The sequence below is a fragment of the Pseudophryne corroboree genome, chromosome 7 (assembly GCF_028390025.1).
Source record: "Pseudophryne corroboree isolate aPseCor3 chromosome 7, aPseCor3.hap2, whole genome shotgun sequence".
Taxonomy (NCBI): Eukaryota; Metazoa; Chordata; class Amphibia; order Anura; family Myobatrachidae; genus Pseudophryne; species Pseudophryne corroboree.
The window spans coordinates 305437033-305454475 of NC_086450.1; the positions used below are offsets into that span (position 1 = coordinate 305437033).

Genomic DNA, 17443 nt, shown 5'->3' on the forward strand with positions numbered 1-17443 from the left:
TTGGGTGTCCTGCTTCAAAGCAATCTATTGCTCGCTGAATCAGGCTTACTATTCAGCAGGCTTATTCATCGGCAGTATTTCCAGTTCCTAAAGTTCAGGTCCACTCTACTAGGTCGGTGGGTTCTTCCTGGGTGGCTGCCCAGGGTGTCTCGGCTTTACAGCTCTGCCGAGCAGCTACTTGTTCAGGTTCGAACACATTTGCTAAGTTATACAAATTCTATACTTTGGCCTCTGAGGACCTTCAGTTTGGTCAATCAGTTCTGCAGGAACCTCAGCACTCTCCCACCTGGTTTGGGAGCTTTGGTACATCCCCATGGTACTAATGTAGACCCCAGTATCCTCTAGGACATAAGAGAAAATAGGATTTTAATTACCTATCGGTAAATCCTTTTCTTGTAGTCCGTAGAGGATACTGGGCTCCCGCCCGGTGCTTCGTTTCTGCACTGTTACTTGGTTAAGTATTGTTATTGTTTAGCTGTTGCTGTTCCTATTCAAGTTGGGTTAGCTTGGCTTTCCTCTTGTTTGTGTGTGCTGGTTCGAATCTCACCACTGTTCAGTTAAATCCTTCTCTCGAAGTATGTCCGTCTCCTCAGGCACAGTTTCTAGACTGAGTCTGGTAGGAGGGGCATAGAGGGAGGAGCCAGCCCACACTATTCATTTCTTAAAGTGCACATGGCAACTAGAATGTCACATAATGAGAAAGAGATGCAGTTTTTGAAAAAATCTGTGGAGGGTTTGACATACTCAGTCCCCACTGCTTCGTCTAAAACCCCCTCTGCATACCCACAAAAACGTACACTTGCCCAGATAATGCAAGTTGACACTGATACCGACTCTGATACAGGGGACGGTGAGGGGGATATGCATGGGGGGATGCATCACTCGCTAAGGGGGTGCAACTGATGATTGAAGCCATTAGGGATATTTTACATATTACTGAGATGGTACCTGAACAGGTAGAGGAATCTTATTTTACTGATAGTAAGAGATACTCCCTTACTTTCCCGGCTTCTAAGGAATTAAATTCTTTATTTGAAAAATCCTGTGATAACCCAGAGAAAAAATTCCAGATTTCTAAAAGGGTTCTCATTGCTTTCCCTTTTCCTGAGGAAGACAGGAAAAAGTGGGAAAACCCCCCTATAGTTGACGCTTCTGTATTCAGGTTGTCAAAGAAGGTGGTTTTGCCTGTCCCTTTTTCAACTGCTTTAAAAGAGCCGGCTGACCGCAAGATTGAGACTACACAAATCAAAATACACAGCTACTGGTGTAGCTTTATGGCCCACCATTGCTTGTGCGTGGATTTCTAAAGCCATGGTAAAGTGGTCAGGCACATTACTTGAGGATTTAGATACCATGGATAGGTGTGACATTTACTTGCTTTTGTGTCACATGCAGGATTCTGCAGGTTTCATGGTGGAGGCCATGATGGACCTTGGCATGCTGAATGCAAGGGCTACTTCTATGGCGGTCTCGGCACACAGAGGACTCTAGTTGCACCAATGGACTGCGGATGCAGAAGCCAAGAAAAGTGTGGAGAACCTACCTTTCACAGGTCAGGCTCTGTTTGGGGACGCATTGGATGCGTGGATTTCCGCAGCTACTGCGGCTAAGTCAGCCTTTCTATCCTACGTCTACGCTGCAGTCCTTTTGGACCTCAAAGTCTAAGTAGTCAAAACCCCCTTCCACTTTCTTTAGGGGAGTTTGGGGGAAATCCAGAAAACCTGCACCAACAGGATCTCAGGAACAGAAACCGGGTGCTGCTTCCTCAAAATCTTCTGCATGACGGTGGACCTGAAAGTCAGACAGGTGGGAGCGAGACTAAAAGATTTTTGTCACATCTGGGCGTCATCATGCCTGGACCCCTGGGTAACAGATATTGTTGTCCAGGGGTACAGACTGGAGTTTCAAGATCTCCCACCTCACAGATTCTTCAAATCAGGCTTGCCAGTTTCGTTGACAGAAGGGGTTTTCCTACAGGATGCCATTCAAAAATTGGTTCAAACAAATGTCATTGTTCCAGTTCCACCTCACCTACATCACAAAGCTTATTACTCAAACCTGTTTGTGGTACTGAAACCGGATGGTTCGGTAAGGCCAATATTAAACCTAAAGTCATTGAACCCTTATTTGAGGGTCTTCAAATTCAAGATGGAGTCTCTGAGAGCGGTGATCTCAGGTCTGGAGGAGGGGGAATTCCTAGTATCCCTAGATATCAAGGATGCATACCTTCACATTCTGATCTGGCCGCCTCACCAGACTTATCTCAGATTTGCGCTGCTGGACTGTCACTATCAGTTCCAGGAACTGCCATTTGGCCTCTCCACAGCACCGAGGGTGTTCACCAAAGTCATTTTAGAGGTGATGCTACTCCTCCGCAACTCGACTACTCCAGGATCATGGATGGATCCTGAACCTACCAAAGTCACATTTGGAACTGACAAAGAGACTGCCCTTCCTGGGGATGATACTTGACACAGAAGTGCAGAGGGTGTTTCTACCACTGGAGAAAGCGTTGGGGATCAAATCAATGGTCCGGGATGTCTGGAAGCCAGCCCGGGTATCGGTTCATCAGTGCATTCACCTTCTGGGAAAGATGGTGGCCTCCTACGAGGCGCTACAGTACGGAAGATTCTATGCACGGTTCTACCAGCTGGATCTCCTGGACAAGGGTTTACATCTTCACATGCACCAGCGGATACGCCTGTCGCCGAAAACCAGGATTTCCCTCCTATGGTGGCTGCAGATTTCTCACCTGCTCGAGGGCCGCAGGTTCGGGATTCAGAACTGGATTCTTCTAACCACGGATGCAAGCCTCAGAAGTTGGGGAGCAGTCACCCAGGGGGAAACTTCCAAGGAAAGTGGTCAAGTCAGGAATCTGTCCTTCCAATAAACGTGCTGGAACTTCTACAAGCGGCACATCTTCTGCAAGATCGAGCCATTCAAGTTCAGTCGGACAATGTCACAGTGGTCTCCTACATAAACAAACAGACAGGGCGGAACGAAGAGCAGAGCCGCAATGTCAGAGGTAATGAGAATCCTCCTCTTGGCGGAAAGGCACGCGCTGGCACTGTCAGCAATCTTAATTCATTGAGTGGACAACTGGGAAGTGGACTTCCTCAGCAGACACGAACTCCATCCAGGAGAATGGAGCCTCCGCCTGGAGGTATTCGCAGAGGTAACAAGCCGGTGGGGCGTACCTCACATAGACATGATGGCCTCCCACCTCAACAAGAAGCTTCGGAGCTACTGCTCCAGGTCACGAGACCCACAAGCAGTGGCGGCGGACGCCATGGTAACTCCGTGCGTGTTCCAGTCAGTGTATGTGTTCCTTCCACTTTCACTCATCCCAAGGATTCTCAAGCTAATAAAAAGAACAAGAGTTCAGGCGATCCTCATTGCTCCGGACTGGCCGCAAAGGGCTTAGTACGCGGACCTTCTGGACTTGCTGCTGGAAGATCCGAAGCCTCTACTTCTCCGCGAGGATCTTCTTCAGCAGGGGCCGTTCGCCTATCAAGACTTACCGCGGCTATGTTTGACAGCATTGAGGTTGAACGCCAGATCCTAGCTCGGAAGGGTATTCCGAACAAGGCCATCTTATACCCTAATACAGGTTAGGAATGGAGTAACGTCTAAACATTACCATCAGATTTGGGAAAATATATGTGTCTTGGTGTGGATCCAAGAAGTTTCCTACGGTAGAGTTTCAACTGGGACGATTTCTCCTTTTTCTGCAAGCAGGTGTTGATGTGGGCCTACGCTTGAGCTCCATAAAAGTCCAGATTTCGGCCTTGTCCATTTTCTTCCAGAAATAATTGGCTGCTCTCCCAGAGGTTCAGATTTTCTTGAAAGGAGTGTTGCACATCCAACCACCCTTTGTGCCTCCTACGGGACCTTTGGATCTTAATGTGGTGTTGCACTTCCTGCATTCGGATTGGTTCGAGCCATTACAGGAGGTTGAGGTCAAGTTTCTTACTTGGAAAGCAGTCACACTATTGGCATTGGCATCTGCTAGACGTGTGTCTGAATTGGGGGCATTGTCATGCAAGAGCCCTTACTTGGTTTTCCATGAGGATAGAGCTGAGCTCCGTACGCGTCAACAATTTCTTCCGAAGGTTGTGTCTGCTTTTCATATCAACCAACCTATTGTCGTGCCAGTGGCTACTGACTCCTCAATTACCTCACGGTCCTTGGAGGTTGTAAGGTCCTTGGAAATATATGTGAAGAGATCTTCTCGTCACAGGAAGTCGGACGATTTATTTGTCCTTTATGATCCCAACAAGGTTGGGTGTCCTGCTACTAAGCAGACAATTTCTTGCTTGATCAGGTTTACTATCCAGCATGCTTATTCTACGGCAGGCCTGCCCTGTCCAAAATCTGTTCAGGCCCACTATACTCGTAAGGTGGGTTTTTCCTAGGCGGCTACCCGGGGTGTCTCGGCTTTGCAGCTTTGCTGAGCAGCTACTTAGTCAGGGTCGAACACGTTTGCTAAGTTTTGCAAGTTCGATACTTTGGCCTCTGAGGACCTAGAGTTTGGTTAATCTGTACTGGGAGCTTTGTTACATCCCCATGGTACTAAATTGGACCCCAGCATCCTCTAGGACGTAAGAGAAAATAGGATTTTAATTACCTACCGGTAAATCCTTTTCTTGTAGTCCGTAAAGGATGCTGGGCGCCCGCCCAGCGCTTCATATTCCTGCATTGTTACTTGGTTCAGTATTGTTGTTTCAGCTGTTGCTGAATTGTTCCAAGTTGGTTAGCTTTGCTTTCCTTCTGTTATGTGTGAGCTGGTGTGAATCTCACCACTATCTGTGTTTTCCTTCTCTCTAAGTATGTCCGGCTCCTCGGGCAGAGTTTCTAGACTGGGTCTGGTAGGAGGGGCATGGTATCCGTTCACATGGCCGACCATGTTATGGTCAACAGTTATTAGGTCGACCACTATTGGTTGACATGGTCGACATGGACACATGGTCGACACATGAAAATGGTCGACACATGAAAATGTCGACATAATTTTTTTTTTTTTTTTTTCACTTTTTTTTCACTTTTTTCTTTTGGGGAACTTTTCCATACTTTACGATCCACGTGGACTACTATTGGAACGGTAATCTGTGCCGAGCGAAGCGGTAGTGGAGCGAAGGCACCATGCCCGAAGCTGGGGTTCCCAGTCACTTTATGCAAAAAACGACACCAAAAAAAGTTACAAAACTCATGTCGACCTTGTCACGTGACGACCATTTTCATGTGTCGACCATGTGTCCATGTCGATCATGTCAATGTCGACCAATAGTGGTCGACCTAATTACTGTCGACCATAACATGGTCGACCATTCATAACGGAACCGAGGGGCATAGAGGGAGGGTCCAGCCCACACTGTTATATACCCATGGTGCTAAATTGGACCCCAGCATCCTCTATGGACTACGAGAAAAGGATTTACGGATAGGTAATCAAAATCCTATTTTCAGATAAGTATGGACAGTAGATTGAAAAACGTACAGTATGTTGACGACACATGTACGGAAGGGATAGGAAGTCAGCAATTGTCTGTGTGTTTCAGTAGATGGTTACATTAATCTCAAACCTTTGAGGCTTATCTTTAAGCATGTATTATATTATGGTAACATACTGAGTAATTCCTATGTAGAGGATTTCTTACCTATCACAGGATAAATATCTACCAATCCTCTACTAGGCTATATACAGCTCATCTGGCTAACTCAATATGCTGTTAGAAGATACGTACCAGTTATATTTTAAAGTGGGCTCTAGGAAATAAACCTGAGATACTTACCACTAAGTATTGGAATTTACATACCAATTTGGACATTAAGGGGTACATTTACTAAGATGGAAGTTCTATTTAAGATGGAATGTTGCCCATAGCAACCACCTAAATTCTACAGTACTTCTCATTTATCTAGCACCTTCTAGAAAATAATACATGGAATTTGATTGGTTGCTTTGGGCAACATCCCATCTTAAATAGAACTCCCATTTTAGTAAATTTACCCCAAATAACCTGGTAATCTGAAAAGTGCCAGACAACTATGATCAGTCACATGATATCACATACTGGCCATTTTTTACTATATGCACGGCAATAACTGCAGATAGTAACTTTATTTTGTTTTAGATATTAATGTATGTTTTGTCTATATGTGTGTGTTTATTTTAGTCTTAATATTTGTTCTAATTATAAGATAAGCCATTGTATTGTCTATTCTTCTCTATGAAAAGATGTATGTCATTTTAATTATTTTAAAACTTTCTGTATTCTTTCCCACTGGCAAAATCTATATTTTAGTATTTTTATACTCACTGCTGGTAATGTTATTCTTCTTGGTTTTTACATTTGCATCCACATAAAGCAGAAAGGTTTACAGAAGATAAGAGAGGGATTAATAGGATGCCAAACAGGAGGCAGGGTAAGCTTCACCGCTACATAACACATTTTCAGATCAGCATGGGTAGTGGAATAAAACATATACAGTAAATAGACGACACATGTACGGAATGGATAGGAAATCTGCAAATGTCTTTGTGTTTCAGTAGATGGTGATAATTATCTCAAACCTTTGAGGCTTATCTATAAGCATGTATTATATTATGGTAAGTTTGAGCCATTTTCATCAATATCCTGAGCAATTCCTATATCAAGGATCTGTCACTGGCAAATCCTCAGCGATACTAAAATGACACATGTACCCGTCATCCTTTGCTTATCACTAAATGTCAGTGTGGTACTTTGATAAATGTCAGAGTGCCATGCTTATGAAAATCTGTTCCACATAGTCCCTAATATACAGTATGTGTAATACATTTAATAAATAAAAGGAGGGTGTGAGAGAGTTTCCTGGTAAGGGTGGTATTCAGTATGCCGCTCAGTATACCGGCGCCAGAATCCCAACACCTGGCATACCGACAACTATTCTCCCTCTTGGGGGTCCACGACCCCCCTGGAGAGAGAATACCGTGCCCGCCACATGATGAGCGCAGCGAGCCCGCAAGGGACTCATTTGCATTCGCCCAGCTGGCGGTATGCTGGTGGTCGGGATCCCGGCGCCGGCATACCATACTGCACCCCCCTGGTAATTTATTCAGATAATGTGCTCTACTGTGTAAGAGTTTGGCGTGCAGTAATTTACAGCATTTATGTGAGCTAATTAGCAGTCATTATCAGACTGTTTACCCATAGCTACATTAGTGAAATTGATGTGTAAATATTTCTAACGTCTAATTTATTAAATGGATGACATTTCCTCCTGTGAGCTTCATTATTGTTTATTTGTAAAAATTAGCAAAAAATGTAAACATACTAATAAATTCTTTCTAAATATAGCCATTTTGTTAATAATGAATGATGTTCTCTGTTTTTTGTTTTGACTATTAGTAATATCCGAGATTACCAAAGATAATAGAGTACATGTTTTAGGTGCCTCAGGCTTAGTCAGCGCCATATTAAAGATGTGTCCTTATAGACCTATCCTCATAATACCATATGGCGCAAGACTCCAAGCGCAACTGAGCTACTCCGAGATGTGTACAGTAACTTTTCTTTTTCATTACATTGTGCATCTTGTTGGCATGCAACGAAACACCACTGAAAGTGTACTACAGTCGCTGGGCTGCCATTTTAACCAAGCAGGAATTTGTTTCAGCCACGTACAAAGTTGTAGATGAAGCGCAACAAAACTTTGCATGAGAAAAAGCCTCAACCACTGCATCACAGCACTTCATATACAGATTCAGACTCATTTCTGATCAGTACAATCTAACAATGTCGTTTTGTCACTTACTGTACATTTGTTTTATTTATGTGAACAAGACACATTTTGAGTGATAAAGACGCTAATGCACTGAGAAGGACCAATGTACACAGTCTATAAAGACACATCTGTATACTGTATGTAACTTCTGGTCAGTGCACAACAAGCCATTTCTTTCTTTTTTGTTTTTAAAAAACAGTATTTATTTCAAGGCTTTTGTCTTATTTTGTTACCTGTAATGTAGCTACTGTTCTAAACTTCTTATTGGAATTTTTTTCTAATTACTGAAATAACGAATTTGCAAGTCACAGTTAAATGTTGGCATATTTGAAAATTTTCACAGCTTTCCTATATAAGTACTGATAATGGCAAATGTTCCTAAATCCCTACGGAGTTAGCTGCTTAATGTAGTTATTGCAAAGTATTATTTTGCATTGCAGAATTTAATATGAAAGGACATTTGGTTTATGTAAAGCAAATAATTACAAAGGGTTTTTGTTGTTTCATGTTATTGGATTTACTTGCAGTCTGTTCTTTTGTTTATTCTGCTTCTGTATCAAAGACAAAATCTTGTACAATGTTCATCTTTCAGGAGATTTTTATAACACATTACAGTTACATGACTGATTTATTTTCCTTTGGGATCTGATTTCATTTCTCATCCCAGTTCACCTTTAGTCTAGAGATGTGCACCGGAAATTTTTCGGGTTTTGTGTTTTGGTTTTGGGTTCGGTTCCGCGGCCGTGTTTGGGGTTCGAACGCGTTTTGGCAAAACCTCACCGAATTTTTTTTGTCGGATTCGGGTGTGTTTTGGATTCGGGTGTTTTTTTCAAAAAACCCTAAAAAACAGCTTAAATCATAGAATTTGGGGGTCATTTTGATCCCAAAGTATTATTAACCTCAATAACCATAATTTCCACTCATTTTCAGTCTATTCTGAACACCTCACACCTCACAATATTATTTTTAGTCCAAAAATTTGCACCGAGGTCGCTGGATGACTAAGCTCAGCGACCCAAGTGGCCGACACAAACACCTGGCCCATCTAGGAGTGGCACTGCAGTGTCACGCAGGATGGCCCTTCCAAAAAACACTCCCCAAACAGCACATGACGCAAAGAAAAAAAGAGGCGCAATGAGGTAGCTGTGTGACTAAGCTCAGCGACCCAAGTGGCCGACACAAACACCTGGCCCATCTAGGAGTGGCACTGCAGTGTCAGGCAGGATGGCCCTTCCAAAAAATACTCCCCAAACAGCACATGACGCAAAGAAGAAAAAAAAGAGGCACAATGAGGTAGCTGTGTGACTAAACTCAGCGACCCTAGTGGCCGACACAAACACCTGGCCCATCTAGGAGTGGCACTGCAGTGTCAGGCAGGATGGCCCTTCCAAAAAACACTCCCCAAACAGCACATGACGCAAAGAAAAAAAGAGGCGCAATGAGGTAGCTGTGTGAGTAAGCTCAGCGACCCTAGTGGCCGACACAAACACCTGGCCCATCTAGGAGTGGCACTGCAGTGTCACGCAGGATGGCCCTTCAAAAAAACACTCCCCAAACAGCACATGACGCAAAGAAAAATGAAAGAAAAAAGAGGTGCAAGATGGAATTGTCCTTGGGCCCTCCCACCCACCCTTATGTTGTATAAACAGGACATGCACACTTTAACCAACCCATCATTTCAGTGACAGGGTCTGCCACACGACTGTGACTGAAATGACGGGTTGGTTTGGAACCCCACCAAAAAAGAAGCAATTAATCTCTCCTTGCACAAACTCGCTCTACAGAGGCAAGATGTCCACCTCATCATCATCCTCCGATTCATCACCGTGTACATCCCCCTCCTCACAGATTATCAATTCGTCCCCACTGGAATCCACCATCACAGCTCCCTGTGTACTTTGTGGAGGCAATTGCTGCTGGTGAATGTCTCCATGGAGGAATTGATTATAATTCATTTTAATGAACATCATCTTCTCCACATTTTCTGGAAGTAACCTCGTACGCCGATTGCTGACAAGGTGAGCGGCGGCACTAAACACTCTTTCGGAGTACACACTTGTGGGAGGGCAACTTAGGTAGAATAAAGCCAGTTTGTGCAAGGGCCTCCAAATTGCCTCTTTTTCCTGCCAGTATACGTACGGACTGTCTGACGTGCCTACTTGGATGCGGTCACTCATATAATCCTCCACCATTCTTTCAATGGGGAGAGAATCATATGCAGTGACATTAGACGACATGTCCGTAATCGTTGGCAGGTCCTTCAGTCCGGACCAGATGTCAGCATCAGCAGTCGCTCCAGACTGCCCTGCATCACCGCCAGCGGGTGGGCTCGGAATTCTGAGCCTTTTCCTCGCACCCCCAGTTGCGGGAGAATGTGAAGGAGGAGATGTTGACAGGTCGCGTTCCGCTTGACTTGACAATTTTCTCACCAGCAGTTCTTTGAACCCCTGCAGACTTGTGTCTGCCGGAAAGAGAGATCCAAGGTAGGTTTTAAATCTAGGATCGAGCACGGTGGCCAAAATGTAGTGCTCTGATTTCAACAGATTGACCACCCGTGAATCCTTGTTAAGCGAATTAAGGGCTCCATCCACAAGTCCCACATGCCTAGCGGAATCGCTCTGTGTTAGCTCCTCCTTCAATGTCTCCAGCTTCTTCTGCAAAAGCCTGATGAGGGGAATGACCTGACTCAGGCTGGCAGTGTCTGAACTGACTTCACGTGTGGCAAGTTCAAAAGGTTGCAGAACCTTGCACAACGTTGAAATCATTCTCCACTGCGCTTGAGACAGGTGCATTCCACCTCCTATATCGTGCTCAGTTGTATAGGCTTGAATGGCCTTTTGCTGCTCCTCCAACCTCTGAAGCATATAGAGGGTTGAATTTCACCTCGTTACCACTTCTTGCTTCAGATGATGGCAGGGCAGGTTCAGGCGTTTTTGGTGTTGCTCCAGTCTTCTGTACGTGGTGCCTGTACGCCGAAAGTGTCCCGCAATTCTTCTGGCCACCGACAGCATCTCTTGCACGCCCCTCTCGTTTTTTAAATAATTCTGCACCACCAAATTCAAGGTATGTGCAAAACATAGGACGTGCTGGAATTTGCCCATATTTAATGCACACACAATATTGCTGGCGTTGTCCGATGCCACAAATCCACAGGAGAGTCCAATTGGGGTAAGCCATTCTGCGATGATCTTCCTCAGTTGCCGTAAGAGGTTTTTAGCTGTGTGCGTATTCTGGAAAGCGGTGATACAAAGCGTAGCCTGCCTAGGAAAGAGTTGGCGTTTGCGAGATGCTGCTACTGGTGCCGTCGCTGTTGTTCTTGCGGCGGGAGTCCATACATCTACCCAGTGGGCTGTCACAGTCACATAGTCCTGAGTCTGCCCTGCTCCACTTGTCCACATGTCCGTGGTTAAGTGGACATTGGGTACAACTGCATTTTTTAGGACACTGGTGAGTCTTTTTCTGAGGTCTGTGTACATTTTCGGTATCGCCTGCCTAGAGAAATGGAACCTAGATGGTATTTGGTACCGGGGACACAGTACCTCAAACAAGTCTATAGTTGGCTCTGCAGTAATGATGGATACCGGAACCACGTTTCTCACCGCCCAGGATGCCAAGGCCTCATTTATCCGCTTTGCAGCAGGATGACTGCTGTGATATTTCATCTTCCTCGCAAAGGACTGTTGGACAGTCAATTGCTTGGTGGAAGTAGTAAAAGTGGTCTTACGACTTCCCCTGTGGGATGACCATCGACTCCCAGCAGCAACAACAGCAGCGCCAGCAGCAGTAGGCGTTACACGCAAGGATGCATCGGAGGAATCCCAGTCAGGAGAGGACTCGTCAGAATTGCCAGTGACATGGCCTCCAGGACTATTGGCATTCCTGGGGAAGGAGGAAATTGACACTGAGGGAGTTGGTGGGGTGGTTTGCGTGAGCTTGGTTACAAGAGGAAGGGATTTACTGGTCAGTGGACTGCTTCCGCTGTCGCCCAAAGTTTTTGAACTTGTCACTGACTTATGATGAATGCGCTGCAGGTGACGTATAAGGGAGGATGTTCCGAGGTGGTTAACGTCCTTACCCCTACTTATTACAGCTTGACAAAGGCAACACACGGCTTGACAAATGTTGTCCGCATTTCTGTTGAAATACTTCCACACCTAAGAGCTGATTTTTTTTGGTATTTTCACCAGGCATGTCAATGGCCATATTCCTCCCACGGACAACAGGTGTCTCCCCGGGTGCCTGACTTAAACAAACCACCTCACCATCAGAATCCTCCTGGTCAATTTCCTCCCCAGCGCCAGCAACACCCATATCCTCCTCATCCTGGTGTACTTCAACACTGACATCTTCAATCTGACTATCAGGAACTGGACTGCGGGTGCTCCTTCCAGCACTTGCAGGGGGCGTGCAAATGGTGGAAGGCGCATGCTCTTCACGTCCAGTGTTGGGAAGGTCAGGCATCGCAACCGACACAATTGGACTCTCCTTGTGGATTTGTGATTTCGAAGAATGCACAGTTCTTTGCTGTGCTTTTGCCAGCTTAAGTCTTTTCATTTTTCAAGCGAGAGGCTGAGTGCTTCCATCCTCATGTGAAGCTGAACCACTAGCCATGAACATAGGCCAGGGCCTCAGCCGTTCCTTGCCACTCCGTGTGGTAAATGGCATATTGGCAAGTTTACGCTTCTCCGACGACGATTTTATTTTAGATTTTTAAATCCTTTTTTTACTGATATTTGGTGTTTTGGATTTGACATGCTCTGTACTATGACATTGGGCATCGGCCTTGGCAGACGACGTTGATGGCATTTCATCGTCTCGGCCATGACTAGTGGCAGCAGCTTCAGCACGAGGTGGAAGTCGATCTTGATCTTTCCCTATTTTTGGAACCTCAACATTTTTGTTCTCCATATTTTAATAGGCACAACTAAAAGGCACCTCAGGTAAACAATGGAGATGGATGGATACTAGTATACTTATGGATGACGAGTGACTGCCGACACAGAGGTAGCTACAGCCGTGGACTACCGTACTGCGTCTGCTAGTATAGACTGGATGATAATGATATAAAAAATATATATATATCACTACTGCAGGACAGGTATATATTATATAATGACGGACCTGCTGGACACTGTCAGCAGCAGACTCCTAAACTACTAGTATGAAGAAGATAGAAAAAAAAAAACCACCACAGGTAGGTATACAATTATGGACGAGCACTGCCGACACAGAGGTAGCTACAGCCGTGGACTACCGTACTGCGTCTGCTAGTATAGACTGGATGATAATGATATAAAAAATATATATATATCACTACTGCAGGTATATATTATAATATAATGAATGACGGACCTGCTGGACACTGTCTGTCAGCAGAATGCGTTTATAGAGTAAAAAAAAAAAAACACCACACGAGTGTTTAACTTTTTCAGGCAGACAATATACTGGTGGTCACTGGTCAGTCACACTGGCAGCAAAAGTGTGCACTGTTATGTACTCCTGCTATAACTGCTCCCCAGTCTCCCCCACAATTAAGCTGTGTGAGCAGTGAGCACTCAGCACAGTCAGCTATACATAGATGATATTATCATGCAGCACACTGAGGCTGAGCACAGATATGGTATGTGACTGTGTATCGTTTTTTTTCAGGCAGAGAACGGATTTTGAATAATAAATAAAACTGGTGTTCACTGGTCACTAGTATAACTATCAGCAAAACTCTGCACTCTCTGAGTACTCCTAATGCTCCCCAAAATTACTAAAATTAAATTACTAGTAAATCAAGTGTCTCACTCTCTATCTAAACGGAGAGGACGCCAGCCACGTCCTCTCCCTATCAATCTCAATGCACGTGTGAAAATGGCGGCGACGCGCGGCTCCTTATATAGAATCCGAGTCTCGCGATAGAATACGAGCCTCGCGAGAATCCGACAGCGGGATGATGACGTTCGGGCGCGCTCGGGTTAGCCGAGCAAGGCGGGAAGATCCGAGTCTGCCTCGGACCCGTGTAAAAAGGCTGAAGTTCGGGGGGTTCGGATTCCGAGGAACCGAACCCGCTCATCTCTACTTTAGTCATTATCAGTTATTAGGTATGAATTACGTATTTTGTATCTGCATAAATAAGCATTGAAAAATCAGATTTTTTTTCTCTTACGTCATAGAGGATGCTGGGGTCCACATTAGTACCATGGGGTATAGATGGGTCCACCAGGAGCCACTGGCACTTTAAGAGTTTGAGAGTGTGGGCTGGCTCCTCCCTCTATGCCCCTCCTACCAGACTCAGTTTAGAAAATGTTCCAGGAGGAGCCGGTCACAGCTAGGGGAGTTCTCCAGAGCTTCTCTAGTAAAAGATTTTTTTTTAGAGTTTATTATTTTACAGGGAGGCTGCTGGCAACAGCCTCCCTGCTTTGTGGGACTAAGGGGGGGAGTAGTGTCCGCCCTGTGGGGTCTGAGCCACTATCTCCGCTGACAGGACACTGACTGAGCTCCTGAGGGGATTTATCGATCGCCGCCACAGGGGATCGCTCACCCCGGCAGCATACTGCCACCCCCTTACAGAGCCAGAAGACTTGTGGCGAGTTAGTCACCAGGCCCCCTAGCAAGCGGGGAGCCGGTGTGAAGATGGCGGCAACAGGGTATGGAGCGCAGTACTAATTGCGCTCCGGAGCTCAGCGGTACATAGTGCGGCGCTGTGAGGGGCGCCCTGACCCAGCACCTACACCCTACACTGGTCGGCAAGCCTGTCAGGGACCCCGGATCACTGCCAGCACATACCTCAGAGAGCGGGAAGCAGTGCCATCAAAGGGGGCGGAGTTTCTCAGAGCGGGCCCAGCAGCATTCAGCGCCATTTTCCCTGCCTGCAGAGACGCTGAAAGGGAGAGCTGTCCTTCCTCATCAACTCCAGCTATCTTGCATTGGTACCAAGGAATTGTAGAAGGGGGGAGGCTGTGTACAGACTGTGTAACCTATTAAGGTACACAGTCAGCGCTGGGTAGTGGCTGTTCTCTATCCAAGAAGCGCTGTGTGTGGGTTGGCTCCAATCTCTGTTACTCTCTTGGTGTTCTTGGGGGTAACTCTGTCTGCCTTTCACTGTGTGTGTGGAGTGTTTGTGGTCCTCATTAAGCTATGTCCAGGGACTTTGTGTCATATGCTGCAGAGGATATGTCCTCTCAGAATAATCCCATTCCATGTAATCAGTATTGCACTGTGTTAGCACAGTTCCCAGCAAGGGAGGCTGAGTGGTTAGCCTCTCTTACGAGCATGATTTCTCAGATTTCTACTAGAGCTGCACAAAATGAGTCTGCAACTCAGGTTTTACAGAACTCTATGGCTGTTTGGCTGGTTATGTTGCCTCCGGGCCCCCTGACGTACGCTCCCAAAATAACGTGCTCTTGCCCTTATTATGCAGGATGACACTGATACCGACTCTGCGCAGTTGATGATAGAGCCCATTAGAGATGTATTGAATATTGCTGATACAACACCTGAGCAGGTTGAGGAGGCTTGCTTTACAGACAATAAGAAAGCCTCGCTAACTTTCCATGAGTCTAAAGAATTAAATGCTATTTTTGAGAAAGCATGGGAAAACCCGGAGAAAAAACTTCAGATCCCTAGAAGGGTTCTGGTTGCTTTTCCTTTCCCTGAGGAAGATAGGAAAAATGGGAAAATCCACCCATAGTTGATGCGTCGTATCCAGACTCTCAAAAAGGTGGTTTTACCTGTTCCAGGATCTACCGCGTTAAAAGAACCGTCTGATCACAAAATTGACGCTACGCTGAAATCCATATACACGGCTTCAGGGGCGATACTACGTCCTACTATTGCCTGTGCATGAATTTCCAATGCTATAGTAAAGTGGTCAGGCATGTTACTTGAAGATTTGGGTACAATGAATAAAGGTGATGTTGAATTGTTTTTATGTAACATTCAGGATTCTGCAGGTTTTATGGTGGAATCCATGAAGGACCTGGGTTCGATGGCTGCAGGGATATCTTCCATGTCTGTCTCAGCTCGCAGAGGACTTTGGCTGCGCCAGTCGTCTGCCGACACGGAATCCAGGAGAGGTGTGGAGACCCTACCCTACACAGGTCAGGCTCTCTTTGGGGAAGCGCTGGATGCGTGGATTTCCACAGCTACCGCGGGTATGTCACCTTTTCTTCCCTCAGCTGCACTGGCTATGAAGAAACCTCTCACTTCTCCTGCATCACATTCCTTTTGGGCTACTAAAGCAAGAAAGGCCAAGCCGTCTAACACCTTCTTTAGGGGAGGTCGACCAAAATCCAAGAACATGCTGCCTCAGGTTCCCAGGAACAGAAGCCTGCTTTAGGTACGCATAAGTCCTCAGCATGAGGGTGGGCCGCGCAGCCTGTAGGTGGGACCTGTGGGGGCGAGACTCAGGCATTTCAGCCATGTCTGGGTGTCGTCCGGCCTGGATCCCTGAGTGCAAGATATTGTGTCCTAGGGGTACAGGCTGGAGTTTCAAAATCTCCCTCCTCACCGATTCTTCAAATCAGGCTTGCCAGCTTTACTGGCGGACAGGGCTATCCTACAGGAAGCCATCCAGAAGTTGGTGGAGTCACAGGTAATTGTACCAGTTCCACCCCATTTGCAAAACAAAGGTTACTATTCAAACCTTTTCGTGGTACCGAAACCGGATGGCTCGGTCCGGCCCATTTTGAACTTAAAGTTACTAAACCCCTTTCTGAGGGAGTTCAAGTTCAAAATGGAGTCTCTGAGGGTGGTGATATCAGGTCTGGAAGAAGGGCAATTCCTGGTATCCCTGGATATCAAGGATGCGTATCTCCACATTCCGATTTGGCCGCCGCATCAAGCTTTTCTCCGATTCGCACTATTAGACAGTCATTTTCAGTTCCAGGCCCTGCCATTCGGCCTCTCCACAGCACCGAGGGTATTCAGCAAGGTGATGGCGGAGATGATGGTTCTCCTCCGCAGACAGGGGGTGAACATAATTCTGTATCTGGACGATCTGCTGATAAAGGCATCGTCCAAGGAGAAGCTGTTGCAGTCCATTGTTCTCACAACCCATCTACTCAGGGAACACGGTTGGATCCTGAATCTTCCAAAATCACATTTGGAGCCGACCAGAAGGTTGTCCTTTCTGGGAATGATCCTCGACACGGAAGTGCAGAGGGTGTTTCTTCCGGGGGAGAAAGCATTGGTGATACAAACAATGGTCCGGGATGTCCTGAAGCCAGCCCGGGTTTCGGTTCATCAGTGCATTCGTCTTCTGGGGGAGATGGTGGCCTCTTACGAGGCTCTGCAGTACGGGAGGTTTCCATCTGGATCTCCTGGACAAGTGTTCGGGATCTCATCTACACATGCACCAGAGAATATGTCTGTCACCAAAGGCCAGGATTTCACTCCTCTGGTGGCTACATTTACCTCACCTTCTGGAGGGCCGCAGGATCGGGATTCAGGACTGGATCCTTCTAACCATGGATGCAATTCTCCGGGGCTGGGGCACAGTCACTCAAGGGGAGACCTTCCAAGGAAGGTGGTCAAGTCTGGAAGCCGGCATACCAATGAACATTCTGGAACTAAGAGCCGTCTACAACGGTCTTTTCGAAGCGGTCCATCTTCTGCGAGATCGGGCCATTCAAGTGCAGTCAGACAATGTAACGACAGTAGCTTACATAAACCGACGGGGCGGAACGAA

General features: G+C 46.2%; 1 protein-coding gene across 8 annotated transcripts in view; it reads left to right on the forward strand.

Annotated features, from left to right (window-relative positions):
- METTL22 (methyltransferase 22, Kin17 lysine) overlaps positions 1–17443 on the forward strand; it is a 748727-nt gene that overhangs the window by 449015 nt on the left and 282269 nt on the right. For 4 of the 8 annotated variants that reach the window (XM_063934257.1, XM_063934253.1, XM_063934256.1 and 1 more), the window contains one exon: positions 6370–6426. The exons of 3 other annotated variants lie outside the window; for them this stretch is intronic. In XM_063934257.1, coding sequence (XP_063790327.1) covers positions 6370–6426 — 57 coding nt within the window. The remainder of the gene's footprint in view (positions 1–6369; positions 6427–17443) is intronic. One more of the 8 variants, XM_063934254.1, reaches the window with a different exon arrangement.